The 16,189-nt window shown below is 35.2% G+C and overlaps 1 protein-coding gene across 1 annotated transcript in view; it reads left to right on the top strand.

The window, feature by feature from the left end:
• Positions 1 to 12,930: 12,930 nt before the first annotated feature.
• LOC110466985 (mothers against decapentaplegic homolog 2-like) overlaps positions 12,931 to 16,189 on the top strand; it is a 17,768-nt gene continuing 14,509 nt past the window's right edge. Inside the window, exon 1 of the mRNA XM_021523827.1 lies at positions 12,931 to 13,033. Within this exon, the coding sequence (XP_021379502.1) occupies positions 12,931 to 13,033 (103 nt within the window). The remainder of the gene's footprint in view (positions 13,034 to 16,189) is intronic.

The raw sequence follows: 16,189 nt of genomic DNA, 5'->3' as shown, positions 1-16,189 counted from the left end.
TCACCCCTCATGTTAACTTACTATATGGTATTCTTTTAATCACTGTCATGATAAAAGAGGCACAGTAGTCTAGTGGTAGGACACCAGGCTTGTTTGAGTCATGTCACGTCACCGCACAGTGTTGTATCTTTGAGCAAGATACCTTACTCCACTTGTTCAAGTCTACTCAGCTGTAAATGAGTATTTGGGCTCCCCAGGGAGTTGAGAAAGATAATGGCTGGTTGCAAAGGCCCTATAACCACAGATAATAATTTGTGAGCCACTTTGAGACGACCTACAAACTAGGTTTTGATAAAGCGGTATATAAGAACCCCAAATTGTTATAATTATTATCTGATAAATTCACCTTCATTATTATGGTGGGCGAAAAAGGCGAAAGTTTAATTGCATTGAAAATATCCTTGTATACATTACCTTCATAGAAATATCAGATGGGTCGGTCTGTGTCCCCAAACTTTAACTCGCCTCGCTATATATGCTACCACTATCCCTCCACCACTGTGTTGCAGGTTCGAGGCCTACGTGGGGCAGTCCCCAGGTACTGGCTGTAGGCCAGTGGTTTTTCTCCATGAAATCTGGCTTCCCTCTACCACCAAAACCGGGCACGGTGACCATACCTGTTAATAGGACATAAAACCCAAACAAACCAAACTATATTGTCCTAAAAGGCCAAGTGAAGAGCTGTTGCTATCCATTGCCGTATGTTGTCTGTTGTCCATCATCCTTTTATAAACTTTAATTTGAACAATCTTCTTCTGAAGAACTTTAAATCCAAATAAATGTTGTCCATCATCCTTTTATAAACTTTAATTTGAACAATCTTCTTCTGCAAATCCAAATAAAACCAAGTCTGTTTGGTTTGCTGGTTTTTGATGTCCTATTAACAGCTATGGTCATTTAAGGGTGTGCCAGATTTTGGCAGTGGAGGAAAACTGGTGTACTGGCCAGTACCCAGAGAAAAAACACCAACCTGCAGCTAGTTCCTGGTGTCTGCCCAGTCTGTAAGGAAAAAGCTAGGTGATGGCGATTTAGATTTGTAAAGAAAAAGAGGCTAGGCTCTTCCTGGGCCCATAAGGCTCTTCCTGGGCCCATAAGGGGCATTTGAGGTGTCTAAAATTGTCTTCTTGTAACTTATCAGCTGTTTAATAACTGTAAAGCGCTTTTATTTTGCTGAATTCAAGATTTACTTTCAAAACGCGAATTCAAAATCCAAGCGAAAAATTTTGATTATAGGTCTGCCATTTGATACTTTCAATATCATTCATGTCCATATTCCGTTTCGGAATAGGTGTGATGCGAATTTAAGACCCCTCAAATAAGTTCCATATACGAAAACTCGAAAATTTGACACCGCAAAATTAAAACACTTTACAGTACTTTGATATTCATTATAGTACTTTTAGTAAATGTATCACAAAATGTTCAAGGAAAACAGTAACTTTGTGTATGCAGCACCACTAGGGGGCGCTTTGCACTTTACTGCGCAGAACTTGAATGCTTAAACACTCCTAACATCTTTGTCTGATGAACCAAAAGGCCCGGAGTCTTAATATATGGGCAGTAACTTCTTGACATGGAATGCTGCATGGTGGTTTAAATTAAATCACCTTGACTTTTATTCAAATTAAAAATCTACAGCAGCCTTCTCTGAAACAACAAGATGCCTAAGAATCACAGAAATATTGCCAGTAGCTTGCTGGTAGTAAGAGCTACAAAAGTGTGAAAAGAAATTATTTGAGTTATATTTTAAGTCACAGTGGTCAAATCTGTTTAAACACTCAAACAGCTTCTTCTGATAAATGGAAAGGCATAGAGTCATGATATATAAGGCAGTAGCTAGCTGTGCTTAAAACCTTCATAAAAGCAATGACCTTGAACTATCATGAAGATCACAAGGGTCAAATCTATTAAACAGTCAGAAAGCTTATTGAAGAATGAAAAATCCTGCAGACTTAAAAAGTGACCAGAATGAGGCTTGCATGAACTGCATTAAAAGTTTGGGATAACTTAAAGCCTTGACCTTTCATTGTTCAAATCGGTTGAAACACTCGAATGACTTTTTCTGAAGAACCAAGAGTCATAATGTATATAGTATGTAGCTTGCTGGCATGGAGAACTTCACATGTGATAAAAATGATCTTGTTTGATATCCTAGGTCACAGGGGTCAAATGTGTTCAATTGTTTAAACTGTATCTTCTGAAAAACCAAGAAGCCTAAAGTCATAATATATAGTTAGTGGTTGTGGCATGGAGTGCTACGAAATTGGAGAAAAGAAATGATTCTTATCCATATTAAAGGTCACAGGGGTCAAATCTGTTAGAACACTCATATGGCTTCTAAGAAAGAACAAAAAGCCTAGAGTCATGATTTATGGGCAGAAGCTTATTAAATTGTAGTGCCATAAACTTTTCAAAATGAAATGACCCTGACTGGTTTTCATGGTCATGAGGGTCAAATTTGTTTAAATGTCCAAACAACTTTATAAGAACTCCTAACAAGGCCAATAACTCGCTGAAATAAGGTGATGCAACAAATGTAAACGAAAAAAGTAATGACCTTGGTTTATATTCAAGTCCACAGAGGTCAAATTTGAAAAAATACTTAAAAGGCTAGTCAACTTAAAAGGTCAAGAGTCATAATATTAAGCCTTAAGCTTGCTGAAACATAGTGCTAGGAAGTTTGAAGAAAACCCAGCTTAGAAGAGGTGATGGTCTTGTTTTAAACATCTAAGATGATAAAATCCCCATCTGCCAAACCATACAGTACAACATGGAGGTGATATGGTGTGTTTAGCTTCATGACTCAAATGCAGGAAGTCCATCCGTCTTTTAACATCATTTATCTCATAACTGACCAATTGTACTATGTATACGGTCATGTCATAAATATGATAATACACACGTGTAATAAAACCTAAAGGTCAAAACCATTGTAATATATTCCTACGCCACTACAGGTACTACTTTTATTTTCTATAACACATGAAACATTTACTGTTGTTTTAAATGAAATGTTTTGTCATTTTGTCATTATTATTTTCATTGCTTTTAAAAATGTTCATTAATAAAAAAAATCAAACATGGAACTACTTTGCACTGGGCAGAAAGACAATACTATGATCAGAGTACTTCGGTTTTCACTTACATAGAGTCAGCTGAGAACACATAATTTTGATTGAATCATTTTTTATTATTATGAATGTTATGTCATAAATAGAATCTTATATTCGTGTCCATGTCGTATTGAATTTATTAAACTTGTTCAATAATTTGAGCTTAAATGCTTTCGTCATATCAAAGTAATGAACTCGTCTAATAAATTCAATATGACATGGACACAAATGTAAGATGCTCTATTAAATAGAGCTGCAGCGATATAACCTGCAACGATAATATCACGATATTTTGAATACAGTGCAATACACAATATTTTTTGAGAGGTCACGATTCATCAATGTTATTTTCCTGGTTTTGTCGTTTCTGTATTTAGTCTAATCATGTCTATTCCAACCTGGCGAGTGACAGCTCCAGCTCGGCATGCACGTCAGGAGACGTGTATTATGTGAAACTTTAAAGTCATGCCCATTTTGGACCAAGTCTATTTTCAGTTGTAATATTACCATGTTTTTTCTTTGCTTCTACTGTTACTATCTGTATTGTGAAACGTATCACTTTATGACCAAAGTATTGTGTATGTGATAGGTATTGTATTGTGATCACAGTATCGTGATAGGTATTGTATCATGACTAACGTATTGTTTTGTGATCACAGTATTGTGACCACCGTCTTGTATTGTGATCACAGTATCGTGATACATATTGTATCATTATCACAGTATCGTAATACATGTTGTGTCGTGACCACAGTATTGTGACCACCGGATTGTATTGTGATCACAGTATTGTGATACATATTGTATCATTAGCACAGTATCGTAATACATGTTGTGTCGTGACCACAGTATTGTGACCACCATATTGTATTGTGATCACAGTATCGTGATACATATTGTATCATTATCACAGTATCGTAATACATGTTGTGTCGCGACCACAGTATTGTGACCACCATATTGTATTGTGATCACAGTATTGTGACCACCATATTGTATTGTGATCACAGTATCGTGATGCATATTGTATCATTATCACAGTATCGTAATACATGTTGTGTCGCGACCACAGTATTGTGACCACCATATTGTATTGTGATCACAGTATCGTGATGCGTATTGTATTGTGATCACAGTATTGTGACCACCATATTGTATTGTGATCACAGTATCGTGACCACCATATTGTATTGTGATCACAGTATTGTGATACATATTGTATCATTATCACAGTATCGTAATACATGTTGTGTCGCGACCACAGTATTGTGACCACCATATTGTATTGTGATCACAGTATCGCGATACATATTGTATCATTATCACAGTATCGTAATACATGTTGTGTCGTGACCACAGTATTTTGACCACCGTATTGTATTGTGATCACAGTATTGTGACCACAATATTGTATTGTGATCACAGTATCGTGATGCATATTGTATCATTATCACAGTATCGTAATACATGTTGTGTCGTGATCACAGTATTGTGACCACCATATTGTATTGTGATCACAGTATTGTGACCACCGGATTGTATTGTGATCACAGTATTGTGACCACCGTATTGTATTGTGATCACAGTATCGTGACCACCGTATTGTATTGTGATCACAGTATTGTGACCACCATATTGTATCATTATGTTAATGTATTGATTTAGCCATACTATTTATGGCTTTATCTTGAGCACTACACCAATATATCAGATGTAGGTCACTGTAACCTATATACACCAATATATCAGTGGTAGGTCACTGTAACCTATATGCACCAATATATCAGATGTATGTCACTGTTACCTATATACACACCTATATATCAGATGAAGGTCACTGTAACCTATATCCACCAATATATCAGTGGTAGGTCACTGTAACCTATATACACCAATATATCAGTGGTAGGTTACTGTAACCTATATGACCAATATATCAGATGTAGGTCGCTGTAACCTATATCCACCAATATATCAGATGTATGTCACTGTTACCTATATACACACCAATATATCAGATGAAGGTCACTGTAACCTATATCCACCAATATATCAGATGTAGGTCACTGTAACCTATATCCACCAATATATCAGATGTATGTCACTGTTACCTCTATACACCAATATATCAGATGTAGGTCACTGTAACCTATATACACTGATATATCAGATGTAGGTCACTGTTAACTCTATATACACCAATATATCAGATGTATGTCACTGTTACCTCTATACACCAATATATCAGATGTAGGTCACTGTAACCTATATACACCGATATATCAGATGTAGGTCACTGTTACCTCTATACACCAATATATCAGATGTAGGTCACTGTAACCTATATACACCAATATATCAGATGTAGGTCACTGTAACCTATATACACCAATATATCAGATGTAGGTCACTGTAACCTATATACACCAATATATCAGATGTAGGTCACTGTTACCTATATACACCAATATATCAGATGTAGGTCACTGTAACCTATATACACCAATATATCAGATGTAGGTCACTGTAACCTATATACACCAATATATCAGATGTTGGTCACTGTTACCTCTATACACCAATATATCAGATGTAGGTCACTGTAACCTATATACACCAATATATCAGATGTAGGTCACTGTAACCTATATACACCAATATATCAGATGTTGGTCACTGTTACCTCTATACACCAATATATCAGATGTAGGTCACTGTAACCTATATACACCAATATATCAGATGTAGGTCACTGTAACCTATATACACCAATATATCAGATGTAGGTCACTGTAACCTATATACACCAATATATCAGATGTAGGTCACTGTAACCTATATACACCAATATATCAGATGTTGGTCACTGTTACCTCTATACACCAATATATCAGATGTAGGTCACTGTAACCTATATACACCAATATATCAGATGTAGGTCACTGTAACCTATATACATCAATATATCAGATGTAGGTCACTGTTACCTATATACACACCAGTATATCAGATGTAGGTCACTGTTACCTATATACACAAATATATCAGATGTAGGTCACTGTAACCTATATACATCAATATATCAGATGTAGGTCACTGTTACCTATATACATACCAGTATATCAGATTTAAGTCATTGTTACCTATATACACAAATATATCAGATGTAGGTCACTGTTACCTATATTCTCCACTTACAGCCTTTGGTTAGAGTTTATGTTTAGCCATATTCCTTTGGTAAGACTAGCCTTAAAGCTTCATTCCCATCAAAACAAGAGCGAGCGCATATGTATGTTTACAAATATGTTGTACTATTTGGATACAAAGGGCATTGTAGATATGTATATTAAAATTTTGATGTTTTCTTCTTCTTGAGAAAGTTGACAAGTATGATGGTCCCTGGACTCCAATAAGTACCACAAGATCTATTTAGTTCCAAGCTTGTGTGAAAATGGCTGGTTAACTTTCAGCCTTCCTGAAGTGTAGACAGTAAAGCCTTTTTCTTCCAACTGCCACTAAACTTATGTTTCTATATCGGGCACATGTTTCCTGATTTGGGGGCAATTTTGTTTTTATCTAATTTCACAATTCAGTGGCTGAATTGACTTGTCTCATCTCTTTACATAGCAGGGGACGGCATGATCTGGGGGCAATTTTATTTTTATCTATTGAAAGGTGTCTAAGAACTAACCATTTCACAATACAGAATTACCTGGTCTCATCTCCTTACATGGCAGGGACCGTACTAACGGTCTCTTGACTGAAACCTCAATCAACAATAAAAATGGGGGAAGGGCTGAGGATCATATATGGTTTATCTTACTTCTGGTAAAGGGCAGCAGACAGATCGTGTCAGATTTTGCTGTAAATATATTATGTTTATTCATAGACTTGCTGTATACTGGGAAATGTTTGATGCAGTTTAACCTTTGTCTTTTTCACCCTCCCCTATGAGGGTGAATTTATCACAACATGAAATATATAGTAATTACATCTGACGGGCAAAATTAACACTGGGTGAACATGGATTTTATTTTATGGCGAATATTTGACTGGGCGAGAGTTTCAGGGTATACGGTATTCGACCTCGTTCCCACTTACTGGTACGGTGGAAATCCATTAATTATTCCTTTAATTAAAGTACAATACCAATTTATTTGTTCTGCAAATGCCGTTTCAGCCTTGAACTTGTCAGTGTTCCCAGAAACCGCCAAATGAATTGGTTAAACCCAGTTTTCAACGATTGCCTAATGTAACTAATTGAACCAATGAATCAAATACATGTATACTCCCAAATCTAACATTCAGTGGAAACACTGCTTTTGAAGTCACTGATTAATTGAATTCTTTTGAACTGATTTGCTCTATATATGTGTAGTTTTAGCCTTCACCTTGACCCAGACAAGGTGTTACATAGAGAGTATTGACTGCAACAAGGTGCTATGTTTTAAAGTAGAAACCGGTCCATGTGATGTGTAAAAAGCTTTGTTGTTAGAGGGAAGATAGATAAAATATTTACGTTAGTTAGGTTGAACTAGTCTGAGGAGTCGGTATGATACAGACGATGTGATACAGACTCGGTAACAGATAGTTACCCAGGGGTTTATCAGGGTACTCTGTAGGGACGTTTAAAGAACCCATTACCAATTGAAAAAAGTGTGGAATTTTTCCCAATTTGCCTCTTTAAAAATTCCCAATTTGAAAATCTGAATAAATAAATGCATGTGTTTAAATAAATTCCTACTGATTGATCGAGTTCTCAAAATGCAGCATATGTAGGAAGGACAGACAGACAGGCTTAAATGAAAGGTAAACAATCAAATTTCATGTATTCAGAGTTCAGTTATCCAAATTTCCCCAAATCCCCAAATGGTTATTATGTCGATGATTTTTTCGCCAATTTCATTGCAGGGCCCGTTTCCCAAAACTCCTGATAAACCCTTGGTACCAAGTGAAACTAAAGCAGATTTCGTTCAATGGTCACTATAGCATTTTGGTCAGTAGGAAGTCTATATAAACACAGTGTCCAGTCAAGTGGTCATTTGTCCTAGAACAACCTTGGTCAGTTTGTCCTTGGCTAGAAGGATCAGGTCAGTTTGTCCCCAGACACCTATCTATCTGTTGTCAGGGTTTCTAGACAGAGTTAAGTTGATTACCTTCACATATATTGGACTAGTCTAAAACAAAAGAATGGACTTGCTTATGTAAACAAATGGGTTGGCAAGCTAGGCCACCACTTTGTCCTCAGATGATGCCAATAAATCTGTCTGGCTTTGAGGTCAAAAGGTCATATGGAGATGGAATTAGGGATGAAAGTTTAAGAACTTCGTCTTATGTCTGGTTTTCAGGTCATACGGTCATTTGGGGATAGGAAGGGATTGTTGATATTACTTCTGAGACAGGAATAGATAGAACAGACAGGCTGAGAATAAACTTATGAGTGATTCACTCACATAGGTTACAGTAGCTGTGGTTGTAAAGACATCATTTGTCAATAGGCCTCTGTGTGTAATGCAAAGGTGATGGTTGGACATTGTTGATGTCTCTGTGTGTAATGCAGAGTTGATGCCTCTGTGTGTAATGCAGAGTTGATGCCTCTGTGTGTAATGCAGAGTTGATGGGAGGACATCATTGATGTCACTGTAATGTTGACAAAGGTGATAGTGGGACATTGTTGATGTCTCTGTAATTTTAACACAGGTGATGATGGGACATTGTTGATGTCACTGTAATGTTTACACAAGTGATGATGGGACATTGTTGATGTCACTGTAATGTTGACAAAGGTGATGGTGGGACATTGTTGATGTCACTGTAATGTTGACAAAGGAGATAGTGGGACATTGTTGATGTCACTGTAATGTTGACAAAGGTGATGGTGGGACAATGTTGATGTCACTGTAATGTTAACACAGGTGATGGTGGGACATTGTTGATGTCACTTATGTTAACACAGATAAGCATGGGACATTGTTGATGTCACTGTAATGTTGACACATGTGATAGTGGGACATTGTTGATGTCACTGTAATGTTAACACATGTGATGATGGGACATTGTTGATGTCAATGTAATGTCAACACATTGTCTGTGTGTAAAGCTGATATACAGAGGGGATGGAAGTATTTTGTCTTGCAGTGAAATTCAGTGACATTGACATTACACGTATGAGAGAACACTTATCTGTTTCCATAACAAAATAGTTTTGACTTAAAATAGTTCATCACTGATCAATACAATGTTGCCCAACCTCATTTTCAGGGGACATCATCCCCAATGTGAGCTATGTATTTTCCCGAACTTGGTAAAGAAATCCACTCTCAGATAGATACTTATTACCAAAGACATATATGAAGATATGAATAATTATGATTTTATAGGTTCATGTATGGGCAATATATTATATATATATAACGACAACAAATGATACATATTAACAAATATGCAGTAGATTAGTTAATGTAGACAATTACACATTGAAACACCTTAAAACGGTACATTTATAAATACTCTATGTATGGCAAACAATAAATAATATACATTGCTATCCTTTATGTAAAACAACGTAAGATATGGACAACATAAATATCGTGACCCAGATAACATGAACAAATTATATATATATATGAAAACCTTATAAAATATAAAGATGTTAAAATATACATTTTTTTTTTTTATTTAATTTTCTTATTTTCAAAGATTTTCAGAACATGTACATTATACAGAACATCACATCAACACATATCCACACATTCACACATATCTACTATTGAAATTATCAGCAACCTCATCCTCCTTATCATCCTCATCATCTGATGCTGATTTTATACAATCACCAAGACACATTCAATTTTCACACACTTTCACACATAGAATAGACAAAACAGAGAGAGAGAGAGAGAGAGAGAGAGAGAGAAGAGAGAGAGAGAGAGAAAATATACATTTATATATCATATATAGAATAGACATTTTTTTTTATATATATTTTGGACAACAAATATGCATTTATTTACCATAAATAGACAACAAAAACACAAACATGCATTTATTTACTATAAATAGACATCAAAAGATGCATTGATTTACTTCAGACAACAAAAAATACATTAACATATCATAATAATATTGAGTAGACAATAAAACACATTTATATACTTTAGTCAATAAAAATACATATATAGAATAGACATTTGAATACAACAAAAAATACGCTTATATACTTTAGACAACAAAAATATATTTATATAATTTTAAGAACAAAATCTACATATATAGACAACACATAAACAATACAATAATATATACTTTATGTAAATACAACTAAAAGACAACAAAATCTATATATATTGACAACATACGGCAATACAATAATATATACTTTATGTAAATACAACAAAATCTACATATAGACAACATATGACAATACGATAATATATACTTTATGTTAATACAACAAAATCTACATATATTGACAACATAAACAATACGATAATATATACTTTATGTTAATACAATAAAATCTACATATATAGACAACACATAAACAATACAATAATATATACTTTATGTTAATACAACAAAATCTACATATATAGACAACACATAAAAAATACAATAATATATACTTTATGTAAATACAACTAAAAGACAACAAAATCTACATATATTGACAACATAAACAATACGATAATATATACTTTATGTAAATACAACAAAATCTACATATATAGACAACACATAAACAATACAATAATATATACTTTATGTAAATACAACAAAATCTACATATATAGACAACACATAAACAATACAATAATATATACTTTATGTAAATACAACAAAATCTACATATATAGACAACATATAAAAAATACAATAATATATACTTTATGTAAATACAACAAAATCTACATATATAGACAACATATAAAAAATACAATAATATATACTTTATGTAAATACAACAAAATCTACATATATAGACAACATATAAAAAATACAATAATATATACTTTATGTAAATACAACTAAAAGACAACAAAATCTATATATATAGACAACATAAACAATACAATAATATATACTTTATGTAAATGCAACAAAATCTACATATATAGACAACACATAAACAATACAATAATATATACTTTATGTAAATACAACAAAATCTACATATATAGACAACATATAAAAAATACAATAATATATACTTTATGTAAATACAACAAAATCTACATATATAGACAACATATAAAAAATACAATAATATATACTTTATGTAAATACAACAAAATCTACATATATAGACAACATATAAAAAATACAATAATATATACTTTATGTAAATACAACAAAATCTACATATATAGACAACATATAAAAAATACAATAATATATACTTTATGTAAATACAACAAAATCTACATATATAGACAACATATAAAAAATACAATAATATATACTTTATGTAAATACAACAAAATCTACATATATAGACAACATATAAAAAATACAATAATATATACTTTATGTAAATACAACTAAAAGACAACAAAATCTATATATATAGACAACATAAACAATACAATAATATATACTTTATGTAAATGCAACAAAATCTACATATATAGACAACACATAAACAATACAATAATATATACTTTATGTAAATACAACAAAATCTACATATATAGACAACATATAAAAAATACAATAATATATACTTTATGTAAATACAACAAAATCTACATATATAGACAACATATAAAAAATACAATAATATATACTTTATGTAAATACAACAAAATCTACATATATAGACAACATATAAAAAATACAATAATATATACTTTATGTAAATACAACAAAATCTACATATATAGACAACATATAAAAAATACAATAATATATACTTTATGTAAATACAACTAAAAGACAACAAAATCTATATATATAGACAACATAAACAATACAATAATATATACTTTATGTAAATGCAACAAAATCTACATATATAGACAACACATAAACAATACAATAATATATACTTTATGTAAATACAACAAAATCTACATATATAGACAACATATAAAAAATACAATAATATATACTTTATGTAAATACAACAAAATCTACATATATAGACAACATATAAAAAATACAATAATATATACTTTATGTAAATACAACAAAATCTACATATATAGACAACATATAAAAAATACAATAATATATACTTTATGTAAATACAACAAAATCTACATATATAGACAACATATAAAAAATACAATAATATATACTTTATGTAAATACAACTAAAAGACAACAAAATCTACATATATAGACAACATAAACAATACAATAATATATACTTTATGTAAATACAACAAAATCTACATATATAGACAACACATAAACAATACAATAATATATACTTTATGTAAATACAACAAAATCTACATACATAGACAACATATGACAATATAGACAGATGAGAGTACTGTATCGGAGGAGCACGAGAGATGCCCGGAACACCAGCTCGTGTGGACCTAGACATGGTCTGTACCTCCTCGTCTGTAGACAGTGTACACATACAGCACCACTACTACACAGCTACAGTGTAGGTATACCTACATCTACACAAAAACTCCGTTGGATCATGCTTACCAAACATGGACTTAAAAAAATCAATGATTCTGTCTAGGGATGGTTAGTGTGGGGAGAAATCTCTGCCTCTGAGGCCAAGCTGGGGTGGACAGCTTACCCCGCCTTCCCCACGACAGTTTTTTTATAGGATCGGTCGCACAAGCATGGGAACATGTTCCCAAACGAGGAGCCAAACGTCTGGTATCTACCATTCCTGTCGCCCAAGAATTCGCCGAGGGTCGCCAGTGTGACCGGGGCCTGTCGCTTCTCCCGGGGTCAGTGTTCTTGTCCGTCGTGCAGAGCCCGCCGCCCGGGATCATCGTCGGGCTTGGGCCGCGGCTTCTCAGAATTTTGGCAGTTTTTATGCTAATGAACTTGTTCATGATTTGAATGTTCGGCCTCGATCTACCTTGTGTTGGGATCGCGGCGGGATATCACCTAGGGTTTGTTGTCATGGCGTTGGTGAGGGTGTTTCTGGTCTAGTGTAGTAACCAGTAAGTTTTGGTGCTGATTCAGATTCTTTGGATTTACAGTGAGACCTGCTCATGGTTTTGTGTTGATGATAAGAGTTACAGTTATTTTGTTTTATGGTGAACCGGTCAAGACCTGGTAGGTTTTGAATCATTTTGGCTGCAATCGACTTTGTGCTTAGAGCACTGGCAACAGTGATGATCTCTTAATGAATCTATTTATCTGTTCTCTGTTTATTGTCTCAGTGTTTATGTACCTGTGGCAGCCGTCTCTACCTGTCCCTGCCCCTCGACCTGTCCCTCGACCTGTCCCTATCTATGTACCTAACAATCAGCCCCTCCCTACCCTTACATATCCCCCCTCCTTATCACGTTGACACTTATCTATCCATCCTTCTGATGCAGAGACTTTGAGATGTATATATATAGCTACCGTTCTGTCACTCTGTTCCTCTGACCTCGAAACTCCTTCATTCCTACTACTTTTTAGCCTCCCGTCCTCTGACCTTGGGACTTATACCTCCCTACCAGTCTTCCTCCTTCCTTTCCCCGACCTTGAGACTTTGACGTCTTTACCACTCTTTATTCCTCCTTCCTTTTGATCTTGAGATTTAACCTTCCCTACCATTCTTTCTTTCTCCCTCTCTCTGATCTTGAGACTTATACCTCCCTACCATTCTCCCTCCCTCTGACCTTGAGACTTATACCTCCCTACCATTCGCGATCCCTCTGACCTTGAGACATATACCTATCTACCATTCTCCCTCCCTCCCTCTGATCTTGAGACTTATACCTCCCTACAATTCTCCATCCCTCTCTCTGATCTTGAGATTTATACCTCCCTACCATTCTCCATCCCTCCCTCAGATCTTGAGATTTATACCTCCCTACCATTCTCCTTCCCTCCCTCTGATCTTGAGACCTATACCTCCCTACCATTCTCCATCCCTCCCTCTGATCTTGAGATTTATACCTCCCTACCATTCTCCCTCCCTCTGACCTTGAGACTTATACCTCCCTACCATTCTCCCTCCCTCCCTCTGACCTTGAGACTTATACCTCCCTACCATTCGCGATCCCTTTGACCTTGAGACTTATACCTCCCTACCATTCTCCCTCCCTCTGACCTTGAGACTTATACCTCCCTACCATTCGCGATCCCTCTGACCTTGAGACTTATACCTCCCTACCATTCTCCATCCCTCTGACCTTGAGACTTATACCTACCTACCATTCTCCGTCCCTCCCTCTGATCTTGAGACTTATACCTCCCTACCATCCCTCTCCCTCTGACCTGGAAACTTATACCTTCCCTTGCATTCTTTATACTGTTGTTACTCTAACCTTGAGATTTAACTTTCCCTACCATTATTTATCTTTTCTTCCCTCCCTCTCTCCCTCTGACCTTGAGACTGGGACGTCTTTGTCATTCTTTATGCCTCTCTCCCTCTGACCTTGAGTTTTACACCACTTACCATTCCTTATGCCCCCCTCTCTCCGACCTTGAGACAAATCTTTCCCTACTAATCTTTATCTCTCTATCACTCTGACCTTGACTTACCATTTCCTATAATTTGAACTCTACCCTCCCTTGACACTTATCCATCCCTGTCATTCTCTTTTCCTCTCTCCTTTCAACCTAGAAACTTATCCCTCCTTGCTATTCTTAGTTCATCTTTCTGTCTCTCTCACCTTGCGACTTATCTTTCCCTACTATTTTTGACCTCTCTGTCGCTCTGACCTTGCAATTGATGCCTCTTAACCATTTTTTCTCCTTATCTCTTTGTCCTTCTGACCTTAAGACTTGCATCTCCCTACCATTCTTTGTTTCTCTGACATTGCCCAAATCCATTATTTATTTATCTTTAACCTACACCATCACAGCTGGACACTTTGTACCCAACTGCATGAGTCCTCCATACTTATAGAAGATATTTACGTACCAGTAGACAGGTACTCTGTAATACAACCCCAGTCCTCCGTACCTATAGAAGATATTTACGTACCAGTAGACAGGTACTCTCTGTAATACTACCCCAGTCCTCTGTACCTATAGAAGATATTTACGTACCAGTAGACAGGTACTCTGTAATACTACCCCAGTCCTCTGTACATATAGAATATATTCACGTACCAGTAGACAGGTACTCTCTGTAATACTACCCCAGTCCTCTGTACATTTGAAGATATTTACGTACCAGTAGACAGGTACTCTGTAATACTACCCCAGTCCTCTGTACCTATAGAAGATATTTACGTACCAGTAGACAGGTACTCTCTGTAATACTACCCCAGTCCTCTGTACCTATAGAAGATATTTATGTACCAGTAGACAGGTACTCTCTGTAATACTTCCACAGTCCTCTGTACATATAGAAGATATTTATGTACCAGTAGACAGGTACTCTGTAATACAACCCCAGTCCTCCGTACCTATAGAAGATATTTACGTACCAGTAGACAGGTACTCTGTAATACTACCCCAGTCCTCTGTACCTATAGAAGATATTTATGTACCAGTAGACAGGTACTCTGTAATACAACCCCAGTCCTCCGTACCTATAGAAGATATTTACGTCCCAGTAGACAGGTACTCTGTAATACTACCCCAGTCCTCTGTACCTATAGAAGATGTTTACGTACCAGTGTACAGGTACCCTCTGTAATACTACCCCAGTCCTCTGTACCTATAGAAGATATTTACGTACCAGTAGACAGGTACTCTGTAATACTACCCCAGTGCTCTGTACATATAGAAGATATTTACGTACCAATAGACAGGTACTCTGTAATACTACCCCAGTCCTCTGTACATATAGAAGATATTTACGTACCAGACAGGTACTCTCTGTAAAACTACCCCAGTCCTCTGTACATTTGAAGATATTTACGTACCAGTAGACAGGTACTCTGTAATACTACCCCAGTCCTCTGTACCTATAGAAGATATTTACGTACCAG

The sequence above is a fragment of the Mizuhopecten yessoensis genome, unplaced genomic scaffold (assembly GCF_002113885.1).
Source record: "Mizuhopecten yessoensis strain PY_sf001 unplaced genomic scaffold, ASM211388v2 scaffold11151, whole genome shotgun sequence".
Classification (NCBI taxonomy): domain Eukaryota; kingdom Metazoa; phylum Mollusca; class Bivalvia; order Pectinida; family Pectinidae; genus Mizuhopecten; species Mizuhopecten yessoensis.
This window is presented reverse-complemented; position numbering and strand designations above follow the sequence as displayed.